Consider the following 10,532-nt stretch of genomic DNA (forward strand, 5'->3'; position numbering starts at 1 on the left):
TTCTACTCTCTTTCTTCCTTCTCTGATTTTGAGTTATTTCATAATTCCATTTTGTCGCCTCTCTTAGCATATTAATTATACTTCTTTAAAAAATTTTTAAGTGGTTACCATAGTGTTTGCAATATACATCACAACTAATCTTTTTTGCTTGTGTAAGGAAGTTTTTATTCTTCCTATTTGAAGGACAATTTTACTGGATACAGAATTCTAGATTGGTGGATTCCAAATTTCTAAGTACTTTAGATGTTTCACTCCATTCTCTTCTTGCTTGCATGGTTTCTGAGAAGTCCTGTGTAATTCTTATCTTTGCTCCTCTATAGGTTAGATGGTTTTATTTATCTTGCTTCTTTCAATATTTTCTCTGTGTCTTTTTCTGCAGTTTGAATATGGTATGCCTAGGTGTTGATTTTTCAGTATTTATCCTGCTTGGTGCTCGCTGAGCTTCCCGGATCTGTGGTTTAGTGTCTATCATTAATTTTGGAAAATTCTGTGCTATTATTACTTCAATTTTTTTTTTTTTTTTTTTTGAGACAGAGTTTTGCTCTTTTTGCCCAGGCTAGAGTGCAGTGGCACAATCTCAGTGCACTGCAACCTCCACCTCCGGGGTTCAAGCGATTCTACTGCCTCAGCCTCCCGAGTAGCTGGGACTACAGATGCCCGCCACCATATCCGGCTAATTTTTTGTATTTTTAGTAGAGATGGGGTTTCATCATGTTGGCCTTGAACTCCTGACCTCAAGTGATCTGCCCATCATGGCCTCCCAAAGTGCTGGGATTGCAGGCATGAGCCACTGTGCCCGGCCTCAAATATTTTTGTCTGTTCCTTTCTTCCTTCTTCCTTCTGGTATTCCCATTCTACATCTGTTACACATTTTGTAGTTGTCCCACACTCCCGAAATACTCTGTTCTCTCTCTCTCTCTATATATATATATTTTGTTTGTTTGTTTGTTTGTTTGTTTTTTGCATTTCAGTTTTGGACGTTTTTATTGGCCTATCTTCAAGCTTACCGATTCTTTTCCCTGCCATGTATTGGTGAGTCAATCCAAGGCATTCTTTATTTCTATTACAGTGGGTTTTTATTTCTAGCACCTTTTTTTGCTTCTCAGTTTCTCTCTGCTTATATTACCCATTTCTTCCTGCACACTGTCTACTTTTTTCATTAGAACCCTTCGCGTGTCAATTAGAACTCAAAAAAAAAAAAAAAAAATTCTAGTGTGGGCCGGGCATGGTAGCTCATTCCTATAATCCCACCACTTTGGGAGACTGAGGTAGGACGATCACTTGAGGCCAGGAGTTCAAGACTAGCCTGGGCAACATAGCAAGACTCTGTCTCTGCAAAAAATTAAAAGATTAACCAGTCTTCATGGTGTGCACCTATAGTCCTAGCTACATGGGAGGTGAGGCAGGAAGATCACTTGAGTTTGAGGCTAGAGGCTATAGTGAGCTATGTTCATGCTACTGCACTCTAGCCTGGGTGACAGAGTGAGAACCTATCTCTAAAAACACAAACAACAAAATCCTAGTATGCTAATTCTAAAATCTCTGCCACATGTGTGTCTATTTCTGATGCTTACTCTGGTGATTTTTGTCTTTTACTATGCCTTGTGATTTTTTTGTTAAGAGCCAGACCTAATATATGAGCTAAAAGGAAATGAGATTAAATAGACATTTAGTTTGAGCTTTCATGCTTAATCTGTCTAGGGTTAGGCTGTGTTTACAGTTTGCTGTCACTATATCAGAGGCTATAAATTGCCCTTTGTGTCCTTGTTTTGTTGTCTTTGGGTTTCCCTAGGGACTTCTTAAATAAGGTCTGAGATATGCAGTTCTTTACATTATAACTCCCCCAGTACTGGTTCCAGCAGTGGTTTCTGTTCCTGGCCTTCTACTTTGGCAAGCTGTGATTCTCTGTGTCCACCTGTCTGTCCAATTTTGGAGGAAGCAGATTGTCTTTTGACCTCAGTTCTCTAATGGATCTCAGAAGTGTTACTGATTTTCAGCCATTTGGCTTACTATGAGGGTGGAGGGATGACTCCAAGCTCCTCATATGCTGGACCAGGAACCAGAAATCTACTTCTTTACATCTGATTTTGAACATGTGAATTCTTTTTTTTTTTTTTTTTTTGAGACGGAGTCTCGCTCTGTCGCCCAGGCTGGAGTGCAGTGGCTGGATCTCAGCTCACTGCAAGCTCTGCCTCCTGGGTTTACGCCATTCTCCTGCCTCAGCCTCCTGAGTAGCTGGGACTACAGGCGCCCGCCACCTTGCCCGGCTAGTTTTTTTTTTTTTTTTTTTTTTTTTTTTTTTTGTATTTTTTAGTAGAGACGGGGTTTCACTGTGTTAGCCAGGATGGTCTTGATCTCCTGACCTCGTGATCCGCCCATCTTGGCCTCCCAAAGTGCTGAGATTACAGGCTTGAGCCACCGCGCCCGGCCGTGAATTCTTTTTTTTAAATTTAATCTAAAAAAATCTAGTACAGTCTAGGTGTGTTTTCTCACCCCTGTAATCCCAACACTTTGGGAGGCCAAGGCAGGAGGATCACTTGAAGCCAGGAATTTGAGACAAGCCTGGGCAACATGGTGAGACCCCATCTCTACAAAAAATTTAAGAATTAGCTGGGCATGGTGGTGCACGCCTGTGGTCCTGGCTTCTTGGGAGCCTGAGGTGGGAGGATCACTTGGGCCCAGGAGGTCGAAGCTGGAGTGATCTATTACCTTGTCATGGCAACCCAGACTGGGCAACAGCAAGACCCTGTCTCTAAAGAACAAACAAAAAACTACTACAACTTCACCTCTGTGGTCTTTCCCCCAGAATCTAGTAACTCCAAAGTAACCACATCAAACAAACCCAATTTGAGGGCCATTCTACAGCATACCTGACCAGTACTCTTTGGAACTGTCAAGGTCATCAAAAACAAGGAACATCTGAGAAACTCACAGCCCAGAAGAGGCTAAGTGGACATGATGACTAAACATAATGTATCCTAGAACATAGGCAAAAACTAGGGAAATGTGAGTAAGATGTAGAGTTTAGTTAATAGGAGCATAATACTTCGGTTGATTGATTATTTGTGACAAATATACCATGGTTATATGAGAGTTAACAATTGCAGACAGTGGATGCAAAGTATACAGCAAACTCTACTCTCATTGTAACTTCTCTGTAAATTGAAAACTATTTAAAATAAAAGGCTTACATAAATTAAAATTTTCAATTATCTTCTAAGGTTCTAAGCTGGTCAATGTCCATCACCTTCTTGGAGAAGGAGCCTTTGCCCAGGTGTACGAAGCTACCCAGGGAGATGTGAATGATGCTAAAAATAAACAGAAATTTGTTTTAAAGGTAAATGACCTGAGTTGTTTTTTGTATGATATAGAAATGAATTTTAGACCTTGAGTTTGCCAGTCATTTTTTTTTCTTTAAGATAGTGGTGTTTTTATTTATGTCTGTAGTTGGCAATTAAAAAACAAAAACTACAAAGGATTTAGAATTTTTTTCCCACTAGGATTGTCTTGCAGCAAGTCCTACACTGCAGCAACAGTTCATAACTTGTTATCACTGTCAACACCACATCTTCATTGGGATAGAGGTTGCTTTATTGCTATCATTTTTCAGGATGTGAGACTGGATATGAATTTCACATACCTGATTTGCAGGTCCAGAAGCCTGCCAACCCCTGGGAATTCTACATTGGGACCCAGTTGATGGAAAGACTAAAGCCAACTATGCAACACATGTTTATGAAGTTCTATTCTGCCCACTTCTTCCAGAACGGCAGTGTATTAGTAGGAGAGCTCTACAGCTATGGAACATTATTAGTAAGTATTCATTTTTATGTTGAGCACATGACTTTAAAATGCATTTTTGGCTTGTACCTTGCACGTACTTTTGTGGTTGGGGCTTTTGTGGAGTGGTGGGCAGGGGCAAAGCTCTCAATTTGAAATTTTATTAATCTTGTGCAGCTAACTCAGGATTCCACTTTCCATTGTTCCTAGAATGCCATTAACCTCTATAAAAATACCCCTGAGAAAGTGATGCCTCAAGGTCTTGTCATCTCTTTTGCTATGAGAATGCTTTACATGATTGAGCAAGTACATGACTGTGAAATCATTCATGGAGACATTAAGCCAGACAATTTCATACTTGGAAACGGGCAAGTGTTATGCTTTTAATAGGGTTCTTCTCTTCCTATTTCCATAGCAGCCTTTCATCATTTGTGCTCATGCAGCCTGGCTTTGTTTGTGTTTAATATAGATTTTTGGAACAGGATGATGAAGATGATTTATCTGCTGGCTTGGCACTGATTGACCTTGGTCAGAGTATAGATATGAAACTTTTTCCAAAAGGAACTATATTCACAGCAAAGTGTGAAACATCTGGTTTTCAGTGTGTTGAGATGCTCAGCAACAAACCATGGAACTACCAGGTATAAAACTAAAGTGAGGGACTTGGAAATATTTTTCTGTGTTGCACTCATCAGATTTTCAAAATGAATTTGGGGATCTAGGTAGTTTGAGGTGGTCTCTTGAGGAGCAGTTGAAGGAGAGACGAGCCTAAGGCCGACATGGCAGGGATAGAATTCTATTCCTGAAAAATACTCTACTTTCTTATTAGTCCATTACAGATCCTATTATCAGGAAAGGGGAGCAGATATATTCTGTGGTGTTTGATCATAGGGAAGAGTATTTAATGATTAGTGAACCCTTCAGAAAGGAAGTCATGCAGTAAAGAGACAGCTTGGTTTATTGAGGTCAAGGTAGGCCAGCCCAATTTCCTAAATCAGGGATAACAGGGAGACCCGCATGCCCACTCTGGGCAGAGTTGAGCACATGTTGGATATACCTGGGATGCTCTCAGGCAGGATGGTGGGTTTGACTATAAGAGATGGTAAAGCCAGATTCCCAACTGGTCAAATCAAGAAATGGATCATTATTATTCTAATGGAAGATTGCAGAATTTTCAACCAACTAGAATATTAGGTGGCCAGGGAAGAGAATGCTAATTGGGATAAATGAGAACCTGGGTTAACAAAACCAACTGCCAAGTTCCCTGGTGAGAACTATGTCTTTCCGGGAGCCCGTGGTAAAAGGGGCAAAGATTTGGAGGTGGGGGTCTTGTTTCTAGTATGTTGTCACTGCTAGTGAGGCCTTAGGAAATGGTCGTTTTCCATCCTGTGGATGTGGAGGGGACTGGAGTGTTCTTTTCAGTTATGAACATATCACACCACAAGAGGCCATGGGGGCAAGTTAGAGAACGACAGCCAGAGTCCCAGGGTAGTGAGCCAGGAGGACTTCCAAGCTGTCCATGTGGACGACGGCTTAGAGTGTTGTGTTTGCCCCATGTGACAGAATGAAGGACTTGAGAGGGACATGGTAGCTCAGGAGGGCAGAGCTTTCCAAGAGACTACCTTAGGGGGTGGAGGGTAGTCTGCTATCCGTGGAAGCCTCTGGCAAAGCCTAGATATTCAGTAAGACATGTTAGTGGGGTGATTGAACAAATGCCTTCCAAAATGTTTTAAAAGTAAAATCCTGTGAGTATTTAACTTGCTGCCTAAGTTAGACAGGCATCTTAATATAGTCATGTGTAAATTACTATTTAAGTCATATATACCTCTATCTTCTTCATAGATTGATTACTTTGGGGTTGCTGCAACAGTATATTGCATGCTCTTTGGCACCTACATGAAAGTGAAAAATGAAGGAGGCCAGTGTAAGCCTGAAGGTCTTTTTAGAAGGTGGGTATTAGCGTTGGTGCCGTAGTGAAAAGAGAGTAACTATAGTAGAATGTTAGGTTCCATCTGGCAAAAAAAAAAAAAAGGATCTCTGTCACCACATGGAAATCCTATGCCTTGGGCAGTATGGTGACAGGACAGTCCTGGGCACTGGCACAGGGAGCAAGCTGCATAGCTTTACCACTTCTGTCTCCCCACTGGGGCAGCTGGTGTTCTCACTGAAAGCTCCTGGCCAAGTGGTTGATATCCTTTACACATGCAAATGTTTCCACCCTTAATCACCTAATGTCACTAACCCTCAGGTTTTCACTTGTTTTTTTGTTTTTTTGTTTTTTTTGTTTTTTTTTTTTTTCGTCTGTGGAAATACTGATCCTGTGTTTGTCAGATATTTGTAAGAAGCAAAGGAAATAGTGTATGTGAAAGTGCTTCATAAATTATAAAGGAATATGAATAGCTCTCTCTCACAGGACAGTCCTAGCCCCTGTGTTACTTGAGCTTCTCAAAGATTTTTTTTTTTTTTTTTTTTTGGTCTATAAATCACAGTGAAAATTCATGATTAGGCAAGAGTTCTTCCTGTCAACATGGATGGCTCTCCTAACACAATGTGTGAACACACTGTTGGAATGTTTTGTTTAAGCTGAGTTTTTGGTACCTGCATGTTCATTATATCACTTATACTTTCTTTTTTGAGGCATAAAAACATGCAGAAAAGTAGACTTATCTGAAGTGTGCAGCCTAATGGACTTTTACATATGTTTATATCTTCTGGAGAAAACATAAGATGGGATTCCTGTGAACCTCATCTCCCCCAGCCCCCACTAAAAAAAAAAGACAAATAGCAATAATTTTATGAAGTGTCATATACTGTACATAAATAAGGTTAGGTTCAGGCCCTGGAGGAAAGCTTATAACAACTATTCTTTATTCTGCATAATGAACCCTCGTGTTTAGCAAATACTTTATTCCATCTTTGGCTCAAAATTGAAAGAGCAGATAGTTTCATCTCTGACTGCCAGTGTGAAGAAGAGCTGGAAGGTAACCCTCAGCAGACCTGATGGCATTTCCTGTCTGGAGCACAATTCCATTACATTCTACTTTCTCTCCAAAGCCTTATCTCCACGTTCTGGAGTTTCTGCAGTTAATTTTAACAATTATAGTAGTTGGAACTCTTAACTCTGAGCTCTCTCCTAGGCAGTCCAGCCTGCCTACCTGGTCCTGGTGCATGTGCAATTAGGCTTGACAGAAGCATTTGGCCAGATTATCCAATTCTGGCAGTATTGTATGTATGGCTAGCCAGAAGCAGATAGTTTGGGTTTTTATTTAAAGAGAGAGAGAGAAAATTTTTTGACTTGCAGTATTGCTAAAAGATTACTTATATTGTTTTTCGGAACAAGATGTATAAGACGTTTAATTGGGTCTTTAATCTCTCTCATGTGTAATAGATACAGTGTTTCCATACTTGCTGCATTGTATTGTGTTTAGGTGAGAGTTGTTATACTAAACTGTCCAAGCCTGTGGAAGTCAGATGCAGGGGTGGGGTTATCCTGCATATTGAAGGCTACATTTTAGCCATTATTTATGCTTTGTCTTTTTCAGGCTTCCTCATTTGGATATGTGGAATGAATTTTTTCACATCATGTTGAATATTCCAGATAGTCATCATCTTCCATCTTTGGATTTGTTAAGGCAAAAGCTGAAGAAAGTATTTCAACAACACTATACTAACAAGATTAGGGCCCTACGTAATAGGCTAATTGTACTGCTCTTAGAGTATAAGCGTTCACGAAAATAAAATTTGAATATAGACAATTCTTAAAAATCACACTGTAAATATGAATCTGCTCACTTTAAACCTTGATTTTTTTTCGTTTACTGTTTATGTAAATGTTTGTTAAAAATAAATCTCACAGAATATTTCCATGTGACTTAGTTGTTATAAATATTTCAACAAAATACACAACCACATAAGGTCCCTATGTAGCAGACTTATTGGGCTGTTTCTGGGATGCACGCATTCATGAAAATAATTAGATGTGAGCATTTAGAAATCACTTTTTAAACACTGACCTGTTTAAGCCAAAAAAGGGCCAAGGCAGCTATTTTCCCAATTTGAAGTTTGGTGTCTGTGTAAACACACACACACACATTTCCCTAGCATTTCCAAGGGACTTCAAGTTTTTATGAATAAAGCTTGCCTGTCCTTTATGGTACCTGTTCTTCATTGCGCTCTATGAAATACAAATCCTAAGCCTGTTTATTTTTTAAAAGTACCTAAGGAAAATCTCGGATCTCAAAGTCTTTCTTTTAAACTGTATAGATCATTCATTAACCAGCTCTAAAATTATAGCAGACAACTTGGCATTTGTTGACTTTCAGAGCTGGGAGGGCCTTCTAGTCTGGACTGACATTCCTTCCTCCATCCCTTGTTCCCTTAGCATTACAATGAAAACAAATCCCAGGTTATGTACAATTCAGGAGGACAGAGTGAATTGCTTCCTCCTACCCTTAGCCATCATGTTGCCCATTCCAGAGGCAATCACACCCCATTTTTTGTGAATCTTTCCAAAAAGAATGGAATACATATGTCTACATACTGTATTTTTGAAGCAACTAGCATAATTCTGCTTTTTTAAACTTAATGTGTGGCAACAGAGAATATAACTACATGTGGAATGACCTCATGCTTTTTAACAGTCGTCGCATATTAGTTGGTTATGTGGTATCTGTCATATAAATGCCTAGAAGTGAAATTGTTGGGTCAAAGGTGAGTGCGTTTAAAATTTTGTATTAATATCTGCAAATAGCCTCCCATGGGAGTTGTGTAAAACATCTATAAGTGTCTTTGTTCCCCATACTCTCATTAGGACAGATCAGGCTCTCTTTGACTTTTGCCAATTGATTGATGAAAAAATATTATGTCTTTTTTTTTAAATTATACTTTTTTAAAGTTATATTTTAAGTTCTAGGGTACATGTGCACAACATGCAGGTTTGTTACATATGTACACATGTGCCATGTTGATGTGCTGCACCTGTTAACTCGTCATTTACATTAGGTATATCTCCTAATGCTATCCCTCCCCCCTCCCCCCACCCCACGGCAGGCCCCCGTGTGTGATGTTTCCCACCCTGTGTCCAAGTGATCTCATTGTTCATTTCCCACCTATGAGTGAGAACATGTGGTGTTTGGTTTTCTGACCTTGTGATAGTTTGCTGAGAATGATGGTTTCCAGCTGCATCTGTGTCCCTACAAAGGACATGAACTCATCCTTTTTTATGGCTGCATAGTATTCCATGGTATATATGTGCCACATTTTCTTAATCCAGTCTGTCACTGATGGACATTTGGGTTGGTTCCAAGTCTTTGCTATTGCGAATAGTGCCACAATAAACATACCTGTGCATGTGTCTTGATAGCGGCATGATTTATAATCCTTTAGATATATACTCAGTAATGGCATGGCTGGGTCAAATGGTATTTCTAGTTCTAGATCCTTGAGGACTTGCCACACCGTTTTCCACAATGGTTGAACTAGTTTACAGTCCTACCAACAGTGTAAAAGCATTCCTATTTCTCCACATCCTCTCCAGCACCTGTTGTTTCCTGACTTCTTAATGATCGCCATTCTAACTGGTGTGAGATGGTATCTCATTGTGGTTTTGATTTGCATGTCTCTGATGGCGAGTGATGATGAGCATTTTTTCATGTGTCTGTTGGCTGTATGAATGTCTTCTTTTGAGAAATGTCTGTTCATATCCTTTGCCCACTTTTTGATGGGGTTGTTTGTTTTTTTCTTGTATATTTGTTTGAGTTCTTTGTAGATTCTGGATATTAGCCCTTTGTCAGATGAGTAGATTGCAAAAATTTTCTCCCATTCTGTAGGTTGCCTGTTCACTCTGATGGTAGTTTCTTTTGCTGTGCAAAAGCTCTTTAGTTTAATTAGATCCCATTTGTCAATTTTGGCTTTTGTTGCCGTTGCTTTTGGTGTTTTAGACATGAAGTCCTTGCCCATGCCTATGTCCTGAATGGTACTACCTAGATTTTCTTCTAGGCGTTTTTATGGTATTAGGTCTAACATTTAAGTCTCTAATCCATCTTGAATTAATCTTCGTATAAGGGGTAAGGAAAGGATCCAGTTTCAGCTTTCTACTTATGGCTAGCCAATTTTCCCAGCACCATTTATTAAATAGGGAATCCTTTCCCCATTTCTTGTTTCTCTCAGGTTTGTCAAAGATCAGATGGCTGTAGATGTGTGGTATTATTTCTGAGGACTCTGTTCTGTTCCATTGGTCTATAGCTCTGTTTTGGTACCAGTACCATGCTGTTTTGGTTACTGTAGCCTTGTAGTATAGTTTGAAGTCAGGTAGCGTGACGCCTCCAGCTTTGTCCTTTTGACTTAGGATTGTCTTGGCAATGCGGGCTCTTTTTTGGTTCCATATGAACTTTAAAGCAGTTTTTTCCAATTCTGTGAAGAAACTCATTGGTAGCTTGATGGGGATGGCATTGAATCTATAAATAACCTTGGGCAGTATGGCCATTTTCACGATATTGATTCTTCCTGTCCATGAGCATGGTATGTTCTTCCATTTGTTTGTGTCCTCTTTGATTTCACTGAGCAGTGGTTTGTAGTTCTCCTTGAAGAGGTCCTTTACATCCCTTGTAAGTTGGATTCCTAAGTATTTTATTCTCTTTGAAGCAATTGTGAATGGAAGTTCATTCCTGATTTGGCTCTCTGCTTGTCTGTTACTGGTGTATAAGAATGCTTGTGATTTTTGCACATTAATTTTGTATCCTGAGACTTTGCTG

The 10,532-nt window shown here is 39.7% G+C and overlaps 1 protein-coding gene across 1 annotated transcript in view; it reads left to right on the forward strand.

Moving 5' to 3' along the window:
• Positions 1-7,649, forward strand: part of BUB1 (BUB1 mitotic checkpoint serine/threonine kinase) — a 42,036-nt gene extending 34,387 nt beyond the window's left edge. Inside the window, exons 20-25 of the mRNA XM_010376249.2 lie at positions 3,222-3,337; positions 3,652-3,813; positions 3,991-4,148; positions 4,250-4,421; positions 5,623-5,729; positions 7,323-7,649. Coding sequence (XP_010374551.1) covers positions 3,222-3,337; positions 3,652-3,813; positions 3,991-4,148; positions 4,250-4,421; positions 5,623-5,729; positions 7,323-7,518 — 911 coding nt within the window. The 3' untranslated portion in view covers positions 7,519-7,649. The remainder of the gene's footprint in view (positions 1-3,221; positions 3,338-3,651; positions 3,814-3,990; positions 4,149-4,249; positions 4,422-5,622; positions 5,730-7,322) is intronic.
• The last annotated feature ends 2,883 nt before the right edge of the window (positions 7,650-10,532 follow it).

The sequence above is a fragment of the Rhinopithecus roxellana genome, chromosome 17, assembly GCF_007565055.1.
Source record: "Rhinopithecus roxellana isolate Shanxi Qingling chromosome 17, ASM756505v1, whole genome shotgun sequence".
Classification (NCBI taxonomy): Eukaryota; Metazoa; Chordata; class Mammalia; order Primates; family Cercopithecidae; genus Rhinopithecus; species Rhinopithecus roxellana.